This window comes from Cololabis saira, chromosome 6 (genome assembly GCF_033807715.1).
Source record: "Cololabis saira isolate AMF1-May2022 chromosome 6, fColSai1.1, whole genome shotgun sequence".
NCBI lineage: Eukaryota > Metazoa > Chordata > Actinopteri > Beloniformes > Belonidae > Cololabis > Cololabis saira.
The window spans coordinates 15,968,939-15,982,461 of NC_084592.1; the positions used below are offsets into that span (position 1 = coordinate 15,968,939).

General features: G+C 42.2%; 1 protein-coding gene across 1 annotated transcript; it reads right to left on the minus strand.

Annotated features, from left to right (window-relative positions):
* Positions 1–5,268: 5,268 nt before the first annotated feature.
* On the minus strand, positions 5,269–9,876 carry LOC133445867 (gap junction alpha-8 protein-like). Its single transcript, XM_061723367.1, has 2 exons — positions 9,596–9,876; positions 5,269–9,059 (listed from the first exon to the last, which is right to left on the minus strand). The coding sequence occupies exon 2, from the start codon at positions 9,042–9,044 to the stop codon at positions 7,722–7,724; it is 1,323 nt and encodes a 440-aa protein (XP_061579351.1). The 5' UTR covers positions 9,045–9,059; positions 9,596–9,876; the 3' UTR covers positions 5,269–7,721.
* Positions 9,877–13,523: the final 3,647 nt, after the last annotated feature.

Consider the following 13,523-nt stretch of genomic DNA (forward strand, 5'->3'; position numbering starts at 1 on the left):
TGCTGCGTTGTGGCTGCAGCAGCTCCACGTAACAGACGTGGGGAAAAGATCGCTAATGGTTTAACTTTTCACCGCTTTCCTGCTTGGAGGCAGAACCACGGAGGCCGAGTATATGAGATAACAGAGTAAAAGAGTCGTCGGCTCGGTTGGATCGCGGCTGTAACGACCAAACATAACCTTCCACACATTATCACAAACAAACACGCACAGACGGGCGTCGGATCAAAACACAGGTTTATTAAACCACAAACAAACAAACACAAAGACCGGGGTCGGATCGGGTTTTATTCCCCACTTCTCCAGCTAAACGCAGTTGCTGGCCAGCTCTCTGCGGTGCGATTAACCCCAATCTTCAGATAAAACTAGTTTGTTGAGGAAAAGATATTAACTGTATTTGTAGCTGCAGAGGAAAAAAATAATCTCACGAGGAAAACCAAAATATTGCTCATGCATCGGAGTCTTTTCAGCATAATACAGCAGTCAAAAAAAAAGAAAAGAGAAGTAAGAGGGATACAAAACCTGTACTGTATGTTGTACTATTATACAAATTTGGCGAGTCAAACATTTACTAAAGCAGCTGCCAAACACTCCTATACAAGGTAGCCTAAGACGTGGGTTGTGCAGAACTGCGGCAGTAAATCCTCATCGGAGCTCCACTCTTTGATAGGGATTTCATATGGATCCAAACCGTTAATAATCATTATTTTCTCCATATACCGCTCCTTGGCTCCCTTGTTTAAGGTATCCCGGTAAATTCCAGTTCCTTTCCAGCAGTTTAACATCTTTTTTTTGCGTTCCGTCTGTTCACTTGGTGAAACAGAAAAGTAGTTTTGAAAGTCCGTCCCGTCTTCTCTCAAAACAAATGCACGCAACGGTGACAGGCTCTTTCCGGCAGTACGCGCTAGTGCTCATGGGAAACGTAGTGTTCTTTCTGGTAAAGCACTACCGCTTTTGTCCAAAGGAGCCGCCAAACTCAACAAAAGCTGAAAGTTACATTGTGCTGCTTTAAATGGCGCTGCCAGTCTCACTCATGGGTATCACTCTCTTCTCATCACCACGCTGACTGCGGTTCAACGTCGCCCCCTAGAGTCACTAATCAGTAACTACAACAACAATGAAGTGGTATCCGTGCATGGTATCAGAGAGTATCAGCAGTATCGGCCCTGATACCGATACCAGTATCGGTATCGGGGCATCCCTAGTTTAAAACGTACATCACTGGGGACATTCTGGCTGGATTCCTACTGAACGCAATCAGAAACACGTGAAGCCCACTGAACTGTACACGTGACTTCTGAATTGGCGGAAATGCCCTAGTTGGTGCCACATTTGTAGATTTACCTTGTCCATCCATCTGGTTAATTCGGTGCGGTTAATTCCTGCAGCAGCATATCAGATGGTGACATTTGGAGAAACAAAGATGAACTTTGTTCATGTTATTTCATGATGACGTTACTTTCATGAGAAATGGATGTTGTTATTTTTAATGTAGTATTTACAGTCTGTGCCGGGGAGAGTTTGGGCCTCATAAAAGTCCTTCTGGGCCCGATTTAAAACCGTGCGATGGATCCCAGCTTTTCCTGCTAAACTGGGAGAGATTCCTGTTGATAAACAGTATTTTTGCATTCAGAGAGAGCTCTCTCCCGCCTCCTGAAAACATGGAATGATCAGAATGTGCTTTTGCCTATAAGCGACACATGGACTCGTGCATCACTTACTGCAATCATTCTGCATTCAACCACATTTGAAGGCCAGAAGTTAACGTTTTATTAAAATGCTTGACAAGGAAATAAAGCGATCTCACTACTCCGATAATGTAACCGCATTTTTTTGTTTCCTTATCTGAAAAGAGATTTAATTATTTGAGTTTTCTACTGGGAATTATTCTGTATGGAGACAAACCCAAACATTTGACCCATAGAGGTATAATTTATCCCTTTCAGAGACGGTGATTAGGTGACGAGGGTTAAGTGTAGGTAAGTTCACTTGCAGATCAGCGTATGTTTGTTTGTTTCCTCACTACAGCATATTTATGCAGTGTATTTTTGGTTCATTTGGGATTTGTTCCTTAAGCTTTTCTTCCGACTGTTTTATGTTGTCATGATGCCTCTCGTCTGTGTGGGTGCCACCTTGTCCTGTTACTGTATAATTGTGTTTTGTCTCTTTGTTTGTTTTTAAGTCATCTGCACGACTGTAAATCTGACACAAGTGTGTCATTATATGGTCGAGCTCGTCTGCAGGCTTGATTTCTCTTCAGATGGTTATTTTGGGTCCAGGAAAGGGCAAAGATAATGTTTTCCACACACTAGTCACTTCAGGCTGTTAAGTGCATTTGTTCATAGTTCAACATGGCGTTTTGAAATGCTCTCATGTCGCATCTGTGCTGCACCTGAAAATAAACTACGTGGCAGAGTTGTCTGCAGCGTTTTCTTTACTCTTCTTTATGGAAAGACTCCACATCACAATAAAAGGTCCTGTGGCGCCATCAGGTGGTCTCTGGGCAACAAGACAACGCCTTCATGAACATGCAGCATTAAACATTAGTAATGGCAACAAATAACATCCACACTCGGGTCCATAATAACATAACCGTATGATGATAATGAAAAACAATATTTATGTTAAAACAAACACTTTTTTCATATTGTGTGTGGTTTTGTTATATTTGTTCTGTTGACTCGATAGGTATCTTTTAAACATAAAATAGTATTTTTGGTCATTTTATGTTTTGGTTCACGTATAACATACAAAATAAGAGGTAAAGTCTCATCTAAAATCTCTCATCAGGCCTGATCTTTCTTTGAAAGGACTTGCTGCTGATATATCCACCTGAATATTGATTTATGAGCATATTCATGTAGAGTCCAGCCTTTAACAAGCCTCTGGTGGCATATGCACACGACAAAAAGATTATTTATATAAAATGGATTTAAAATAAAAAACCAGGGAATGGGAGAAGAGGAGGACCTGAATCAGGAGCCACTCGGTGCCCTGAAATCAGGAACTTTATTTATACGCAGTTGTAGCATTTATTCTTTGAATGATTCTTTTTTTTGCTTATTAATTTTTCCATTTATTTTTAAAGCTGCCCGGAAAAACTTCCCAAAAGTCCAGTAACCTTAAATTTGAGCACATATAAATAATTATAACCATAGGCTTTCTTATAGCAGTAGCAAACACACACACACAAGGAATTAATGTTAAATCATATGGGCTACTAAAATTTAGTGTTAAGAATGGCGAAATGACACATTTATAATAAATATATTATATATCCCTTTTTTTAAATTTTCAGCGCAACTATGAAAAACATAAGTGGAAGAAAACAACAGAAAAGTCAGTCTTCTCTGGGCAAGTTCCCACATCCTCCTCCTCCCTCTGGTTTTGGGAAACAAAAAATGTGTGAAATGAATCAAGATAAAAGAATTATTGTCAACATTTTTAATCCTGATTTCCTTTTACATTAAGCGGAAGGACACACCGGGAATAGTATATAATAGTCCTTTATTGTCAGTACACCTTGGAAATGCAAGGACATTCATGGGGCTCCCACTGAGCTACACGTATAGAGCAGGGGCATAAAAAGATAAACAGTACAGGTGAAAAATATTTTAAAAAAAAAAACATTTTTAAAAAACGTGTCACGACAGAAATCATTTTCCACATTTAGGAAAAAAAATATTAACAGATTTTTTAATTTTATAGGGAAGAGAGTAAACCTGAGATGAAAATGTAGCAAAAATGTATTTTAATTTGTATTATTTAATTTCATCATTTAATTTCCATATTTCCTTTCACTCTCTATCTTACTTTGTGTACTGTCTGTTTCCTACAACGTGCTTTCCACATTGTACCATAACATTACTGTTTGTAAACTTGTTCAATTTTACTAATAATATAATACATAAATAAATGAATAAATAAATAAAACTGCTTGCCCGTAGCAAGATGGCCGCCGGAGAGGACGTTTGAGTCTGCGCCGTGAGATTTATTTATTTTTTCTGTTCAAAGAAACTTTATTCAACAGTGTATTTGAAACAAAAACTGAAACAATGTCAGATTGATCCTCTTGGGATTTTAATTTACAAAATACCGGAAAAAACATAGGCTGCGTCCGATACATATTACTTTAGTTTTAATATTTAGGGCTGGAGGGCTTACCTGATAACTGCACAAAGACGTGTTTGTTTTGATGTTGCAATCAGACTACTTTACTAGAGGAAATCATACCAACATATGCAGACAAATGACGTTTAAATAAATGTATGCAAGTCAACCGAGCTTCTGGTATGGAAGCAATGCATTTTAATTTGAATATAGTCCCTCATATGCTTCCATATTCTGGAACTAACTTTTTTAAAATGTTTTATTATTTAACCTTTATTTACCCAGGCAAGCAATTTAAGAACAAATTCTTATTTACAAATGCAGCCTGAACAAAGAGCATAAATACTTTGAGGGGAGAGGGGAAGGGGAGTGCTAGAAATAAAAAACAACGTCATGTAAAATTGCATAATAACAGTACAATAAATATGTACTATATATATATATATATATATATATATATATATATATATATATATATATATATATATATATATATATATATATATATATATATATATATATATAAAATAACTGAGGTGAACAGGTTTTATCTGGATGTACCGTTACATATTACTTTAGTTTTAATATTTAGGGCTGGAGGACTTAACTGCACAAAGTTTTGATGTTTCAACCAGATTACTTTACTAGAGGAAATCATGCCAACATATGCAGAAAATTACGTTTAAATAAATATATGAAAGTCAACCGAGCTTCTTGGTATAATAAAACTGACCTCATTCACTTATACTGCAATCTTTATCTTTTACAATATTACTGTACACTGCATGCAGTGTTTATTTGTCTGCCGTTTCAATAAAACCTCTCACACCCGCTTCACATCGAGTTGTGGTGATGCATGAATGTTTACATGATGCATGAACGTTTACATGATGCATGAATGTTTACATGAAGCGTGGTCGTCGTGTTCATCTCTGATTGACATCTGGCAGAAACGCCCCCTGGCGGTGATTGCGGGAGCTGCAACTGAAGCGTTGGAAACTTGTAAACTGCATTGCGAGCTGCAGGTGGTGCCAAAGGCATGGATTTGGGAAGGCATGGTCCCTGATAACACACTTGATAAATCATTTCATGTGACTTGCAATAATATGGTAGTAAAAAGGATCATATTTCACCAAGAAAAAGAGAAAAACTGACACAACATTTCTTGACCACGTGTGACTTTTAATTGCGTTGGTTCATAGTCCAAAAGAAGATACAGCCACGCATCTATCAGCAATGAAGACTACAAGTTAGTAAAATGATTGTTTGTTTTTTGTTCGTTTTTTTGTAGTTTTTTTCTCCCAAATATTAATAATGTCTTCTTACAAGCATACAGGTAATGCAACAGCCCTAAAATACAAAAAGAAAAAAAAAGAAAGAAAGAAAAAGTCTTACAATACAAGTCATGATGTACAAAAAAAAAAAAAAATCAGTGTTGTGCTCTGATCAAAGCTTTGTTGTGTGCTTGTACGAGTTGCTGCATTAAAACACGGGATGTGAGCAGATTTTGGGGGTCACAAAGGGTCACAAAGTCGCCTCCTGACGATGAATTTTTCTTTAGCCGTTTGATCATACCCCCAAAATCCACAACTGAATTCTGTAGCGGCTGAACGCTGTAGCGGCACATGCTTGAATGTATGCCCGTATTGTGTAAATGTGTTTATGCCCACAAAATGCAACTTAATGCATAAATAGTGTTTCAAAAGAGGAAAAAAAAAAAGTCAGCCTATTACAGGAACACAGTTTTGCTGGTGGGTGGGCTTTGTGCGTGCATGTGTGTGTGTGGAGAGAGGGCACAAACACAAATCAAATTATTAAAGATCAAAAAAAGCAAAGAAAAAACAGTTGACATTGGCCCCACAGCAATATAACCATCAAGTACAATCTGACAACGATCCACATATACAGATAAGGCACAGGATTTAATGCAGTTCGACTAAACAAAGCCAGAGAATGTAACCATCTGTGATATGAACCAAAGGCAAACTTTAACGTGCTTCGCATTTACAAAACAAAAATAAAAAAAACAACAAAAATTAAAAAAAAAAAATAAAAAAAAACTTAACTCTGCTCGATGATCAATTTTGCTCCATGAACCAACTTAATTTTATTGGGTTTGTGAGATGAAGGTAATGGCATCACATTCAGAACATCAGTGACAGTGTAATTAGTAGATACAGCCGCTGTGCTCGTTACGTACATCATTAGACATGCGATAAGGCAAATATGTACAGTCAGACTCCCACTTTTGTTTGTTTCAATCTAAATTTGCAAGAGAGTTGCATCTGCTGTGTCTTCTTGTGGGATGAGGATCTTTAACTGAGTTAAAAGTTTTTCATTTTTAGGTTTTTATTTTCTGCTAGAGCCAGGTCAAGGATGCTTGTTTTCATTGATGAGAGTGGTTTCTTTTATTGTCTCGCGTCCAACAATACTTTGTGCTGATGGTGCGTGATCTTTATCGCCCGGATGCCTGTTTGTACAGCACGAAAAGGGAGGATTTGGCCTGAGGTCACTACTATAGTTCATTCTCTGATAGGGCGACATGAACCCCGCTCTCTTCCATGGACAGCTGATGTCACAGTGCACATTCCTTAAAGGCTACATAACAGAAGCAGGTCCAAAGTGAAAAGATGTGGAATCACATTGAAAAAGACATTCAACATGTGGTCTTCTTTTTATGCATTTTTTTTTAGTTTGTTTGTTTGCGTGCTTGTTTTTTTTTTTTCGTTTTTTTTGTGTGTTTTTTTTTCCTCACAAACTCAGCTCTGGCTTTAGCACCTGGTATATAAACACGACAAGGAGAGAAATGCTCTGAAACTGATGCACGTCCCCCCTTCACTTGAGAGAATCCTATGTAAATGGATGCATAGATGAGGTTTTGTAAGGGTTAAAGGTTTGCAGAGTTGAAACCTCCGGATGTGCAAACGAGGTACACTCGTCTCTACATGAAAATGGACTCTTCCTCCCGTTTCAGAGATCCGTGTACAGTACCTGTAAATGTACCAGTGGTCGTGTGTTTCCTGTGCGAGAGCCCTCTTACCCGCAAGGCTTGCAGCCGTGTGCTGCAGATGAAAGTCATTGCCTAACTACAGCAATATTACTGATTTACAGGCACACAGGTATATTATAATTCTCTTCCTCCTATCTACTCAAACCTCATGTACAAATGTCTATTCCTCCATTGTATGTGATTATAACTCTTTCAATAGAAAAGATGTCTAAAAACTGAACATGGATTTTCGTCAAGTAAAAACCACCCCCCGTGCCTCCGCGCGCGTGTCCGTGGCATTTTTGTCAAATGCGAGAACACTGTTGTTTTAAAAAAAAGATAAAAGAAAAAAACTGCTCTGTACTCCTCCCTTTAACTCTACTTTTTTATGAGATTTTATTTGAATCACAAACACTCAGATCTTTTGTTTCTTTATTCGTCGCCTGGTAAAACTGCGTCGTTTTTTGCTCCCTAATCTGTCCCTGTTTTTTTTTTTTTTGCTTTTTCATCCGGCTCTGGCCTCCCTGTTCAAGAGTGTGCAGTGTCTTGAGTTGGTGTGTTTTTCTCTCTCGGATGCGGATGCGTTTTACGTGTGCGGGAGTGTATGTGCTTTTCTCTCACAGGTTCATACAGTGAGATCGTCTGACCTGGCCCTGCTGCTGGCTTTGCTCAGTCGGCTCAGCGGTCTGGTGTCTTCTATCGTATCCGTTGCCTCCATGCCCGCCTCGGCGGGAGCTGCCTCCTCCCCGTTCACGGTTTCCTCTACAACCTCAACATCCTCCTCGGCGGGCTCCTCCACCCTCTCTGCCTCCACCCTCTCCACCTCCACCCTCTCCACCTCCGCCTCCACCACGGGTGGTGGCTGCACCTCTTCGGGCTCTTCCTCGTGTAACGTCACGCTCGCCGTCTCGGTGGTCTGGGCGTACGAGGGCAGAGTTTCGTCGTACACCTTAGTGATGTCCTCCATGGGCAGCACCTCCTCCGGCTTCTCCTCCAGCGCGTGGAAGAGCGTGGCCCCTCTGCCGGCCTCCATGCCCACCTCGGCCAGGGGGTAGAGGTGGGTCATGGGGGGGGCCTTCTCCTCTTCCAGCAGCTTGTAGCCCTTCACCCTCTGCAGGGAGGGGACGGCCAGAGGGGGCAGGCTCTTCCCCACGGACGAGGCGGGGGCCGACGCTTCGCTCGGGGCCGCCGCCGTGGCGGGGGCCGGCACCGGCTTACGGAAGACGAAGCGGATTTTCTTCAGGCCCAAGTGGCTGATCTCCACAAAGTTGAGGAAGAGTGAGACACAGGCCACGGCCAACATGAAAATGATGAAGACAGTTTTCTCTGTTGGGCGCGACACAAAGCAGTCCACCGTGTTGGGGCAGGGCCAGCGGCTGCATTTGTATAGCGGTAAGATTCTGAAGCCATATAGGAAGTACTGGCCCACCACAAAGCCAACTTCAAACAGTGTCTTGAAGATGATGTGGCAGATGTAGGTCCTCAGCAGGGTTCCCTCCAGCCGGAACTTTTTGCTTCCTTTGGTGCTGGTCTCCTTTGTGGTGCGCACACTTCCCTGGTCGGGCGCCAGAGGGAGACGCTCCTCGCTCAGTTCCTGCTGCCGGCTGAGTTCTGCCTCCTCGCGCTCTTTGCGCTTCTCCTCCATGTGGACGTGGTGCACGGCGTGACCCACATACACCAGAGATGGTGTGGACACGAAGATGATCTGCAGCACCCACAGACGGATGTGGGAGATGGGGAAGGCCTCGTCGTAGCACACGTTCTCGCATCCAGGCTGCTGCGTGTTGCACACATAGTCAGATTGCTCATCGCCCCACACAAACTCGGCCGCCGTACCCAGGATGAGGATGCGGAAGATAAAGAGCACCGTGAGCCACACCCGGCCGATCACCGTAGAGTGCTCGTTAACTTCCTCTAAAATATTACCCAGAAAGCTCCAGTCACCCATGATCGGTCCGTAGCACTGCAGAGTGAAGGGTGGGGTAGGGAGGGACACGAAGGGTGCAGTCGGACAGGGAGGGAGGGTGGGGTGGGTAGGACCGACAGGGGGGGGAGGGCAAAAAGAGGGTGCCAAAAGTAAGCGATGCAGCAAATGAATACGCCAACTTAAAAACATTTTTAAAAAATCAAACTCAAGCCACGATGCGATGCAACTGTGTGTGCTTTCCGTTTGAAAACTTTTCCAGAACTGAAAACTTTCCATTCGCGATCCTTTTTTCCATCACAGTTACTAACACCGATTTTTTAAATAAATAAATAAATATCAAATCAAGAAATAGTCTCATGAAACGTCGACTTTCAGTGGCAGGTTGTTTCCTTCTGTACTGAACAGCTGCTGTTTCTCAATTTTTCTCAACTTGCTTTTAAATTAGCAAAAGTGATTCCTCTCAAAAACATCAGCCAAAGCCCTTCCGATAAAACAAATAAAATATAGATCAGTAACATTAACTTTCCTCTTCAGTAATGTATAGGATAAATGTAATCAAATGGGCAACTTGCCACAGCTGCGGCTCCGGCGAGGTTGAGTCCTGTCCCGTTCTCTTGGCACCCAGCAGGGAAAAGTGAACTTTTTTCTGCCCTCTTTCCCACCTAAAGCCCTGTCCTTGTCGCCCCACTGAGCAGATGTGAGTGAATCGGCTCTGATGGTTGGTTTTTAGTTTGCTGCAATATTTAAGCTTGGAGCCAGACGGCCTTTATTTGCCGGGCGACGTGTGGTGACGCAGGAGACAATAGGATCAACAAAGCCAGAGTGGGGATGTATGGGAGCAGGCCTCAAGCTCCCACACCAACATGGACACTGCACTGACGGGCCACCGGGTCCATCGCTGAACGCTCCAGCTCCTTGCACGTATATATATGTACCGTCTACAGAAGCACTGGCACAATAGATGCAAATGCAGCCGATGCCTCCGGCCGCACTGCAACATTAGAGCAGGTCAGTGGCGAACTCTGAGCCGGGGCGAGAGTGAAGGAGAGTTTATGTCCTTGTGTTTGTGCACCACCACTGGACGCTGGCATTTATACTGTCCACAGCAGAAACTACATAGCTGCAGTTTCATGTATTTGTGTGTGGAGCTCAAAATATGACCAATCCTTTAATTTAATTCATATTAATTAATTACCTGATTCAACCAGTTTATTACACCTTTTGTTAAAACATCTGAATAAATAAAAATATTTAAAATACAAACAAACATCTGAATAAATAACCTTTGACTGCTATAAACAGTGTGTATCTTTGCCTGTTTATTAAAAACAGATTCAAAACTACACTAATATATATATATATATATATATATATATATATATATATATATATATATATATATATATATATATATATATATATATATATATATATATATATATTTATTTATATACACACCATGCTGTGGTCCAGGATTTAATACCATTTTCAGACCATTACATCTAAAGCTAAAGCTAAATTCATTCATGACAAAAAATACAAATAAATGCAAGAAGTAGAAACCGGATTAATTAATGATAATTGTGATAATTAAACATAAATAAAAACTAACCAAAACAAGTTATTAGATAATGCAACTAAATGTGACAAGTTATGAGACATGTTTGACAGCTTGCCTTAAACTTGATAACTGATAATAAAGTGCACTGCAAAAAAAAAAAAGAAAAGAAAAGTGCATCTCCAATATTCAATCTTTAACTAAAAAGAGCTTTCGGCCATAAAGCAGGATATGTCGACGGCCACGTGTATATATATAATAGTTTATCACCATATCTGTGTTTCATGGATGGAATGTGAGGCATGTGAACCGCTGGGTGACAAGACACACCGAAAAGTCTTTATTAGGGAGCTTAATCAAACTTTCCCAGCTCAGGATAGAAAAACATTCAGCAGGAATTTGAGTTTGATCTCTGAATCGGTCCACGGATATTTGAACAGAGCAGAAGCCGCCGCAGCGCTCGGAGGTTTGTTTCCACTGGCTAAAGACAGAAGTGATTCTAAAAAATCAGAGTACAGAGTTCACTTCACATGCACAAGCGCATGCATTTGTGCTGTCAACAACCTCGTCCCACGTTTTGTTTTTTCCACCGTAGCCTGCCACCGCTGTGAAGTCATGCTGCCATCCCATTTGTCACACCCGAGTCGTCCATGTTTTAACTAAGTCCTGCACCCCTTAGGTACTGTTGCTAACGCGGACGTCTGTCAGCGATGTTTACAGTTTTGTGATGGAGACCGCTTGTGTGAAAATGTTGTCCCATGTGGTTTTAGACACATTTCTCTGGACACAAAAGGACCTTCATCCAGGAGCATTCAAATGGGAGTTTCAGGAGCAATGTCTGTGCAGCCAAAAACTACATAGATGCACCACATTTAAATAAAAATGGGGGCAGCAGATGCACAAAGTGAGTTGTTCTACCCTCGTGTAAGAAATGAGAAAAACACTCCCATCTTGTCAACGATACGGCATCAATTCAACGCCAAATGTATTGCGAATCAAAATCTTAAAGCAGCACTATGTAACTTTTCCACCTTAAAGGGGACATATTATGAAAAACAAGTTTTTTCTTGTTTTAACATATATAAAGTGGTCTCCCCTCACCCTGCCAGCATAGGGGAGACAAAATACCATGAATTTCTGCAAGGTCTTTGACCCCCGCCTTACAGAATCCCCCAGTGTCACATGATTTTTTTTGAGCCGATGAGAATCTGCGCCTAGGGTGACGTCACCCGAGGCGCAGAGGTTTGGCCTCTGCTGCTGAAACCATGCCCACAACCAGCTCTCTACGCCGGCTGGAGCGGTCCTTCCTTGAGCCAGTCGGACGCGGCGCCGCGGCGGAGCGGATCCGGGTTAAATCATCCAGGTTCCCGGGTGGTTTGGGAGCTGGGTCCTCGGGGGTCCGTCCCAGGTTGGACCAGCTTCACCCTCCGAGATTTTCAGCCAAATCTGTCGGTTTGATCCCCGGTAACCGACGATGCGCAGAGGATGCGCCCGGGAGCCGATCTGTGCGCCGGGCGCCCGCCGTGGGGTTGCGGTTGTATGATCTTTGCAAGGGCTAAGTATTTAGCTTTGCTCCGGAGCCCCGGCGCCGCATACAGAGCTGCGGGGGCTGCTCACGGACCGGACCGTCGAGGAGCCCCGGGCTCGGGGCTCTATTAGTAATACATATTTCTTCTGTGGTTTCAGATCTTTCAAGCACCTGGAGCTGTTCACATTCAGAAGACGCAAGGTCCTTCCTTGAGCCAGCAATAGTGCATACATTTTATTTATATATTTTAACAATAAAGTTGCCATTTGTTAAAATTCAGTGTTGTGATTTCTTTACAGTTAACATGGTTCATTTGTCTTGTAACATAAGAAGTGAAATGATGAGGAATCGGAGTAAATAACTGTGGTGTAACTGTTTAGAATTAAATTCAATCTTCCTGTTTGCAGACGAGGTGACTAAAGGCTGATTTATGGTTCCGCGTTACACCAACGCAGAGCCTACGGCGTAGGGTACGTGTTGATTTAACGCAGAACCGTGGACACGCTTTGCTACGCAGCCGCTGCTCTTCTGCCCGCCCGGAGCGACGCTTTGTCTCCCCCCTGCTACACGTCATTCAAGCAGCCAATCAGCGCAGAGCCTCATTATCATAGCCCCCCCCCGCCCTGAAAATGAAGCACAGAAAAAGGCTTTATTATCTGTAAAACTATAGACATGGCCCAGAGGCTGAATTTCTGATTTAGGTAGAAAAAACAAGCTTTAGATTGTTTTTAAGACATTCAAGGCCTGTTTAAAATATACATTAAATGCCATAATATGTCCCCTTTAGTATCATATTTCCAGTCATTGTGATGGTACATCAACTTCCAACAGGTTTAATGACACCTCTGTCATGGTCTGAGGGGTCTGTATCACCTTCACTGGCACTATGTAACTTTGAGGAGCATGGTAGGAACCCTGCCACACTAAAAAACTACAAATCTTTACGGCTTTGACTGCTTTACGGCATACGTCACTTCCCCCTCCTTCCCGATTCGTAGTCGAGACGAAAATGGGCGGGGCGTGGAGCGCAGAGCTCAGCAGAAGCTGTTGCTGCGCTGTGGCTGCAGCAGCTCCACACAACAGACGTGGGGAAAAGATCGCAAACTTTTCACCGCTTTCCTGCTCGGAGGCAGAACCACAGAGGCTGAGTATCTTAGATAACAGAGTAAAAGAGTAAAACAGTTGTCGGCTCGGTTGGATCCCGGCTGTAATGACCAAACATAACCTTCCACACAGACACACGTGTCGGATCGGGTTTTATTCCCCACTTCTCCAGCTCAACGCAGTTGGTGGCCAGCTCTCTGCGGTGCGATTAACCCCATTTGCAGATAAAACTAGTTTGTTGGGGAAAAAATATTAACTCTATTTGTAGCTGCAGAGGAAAAAAATAATCTCACAAGGAAAACAAAAATAT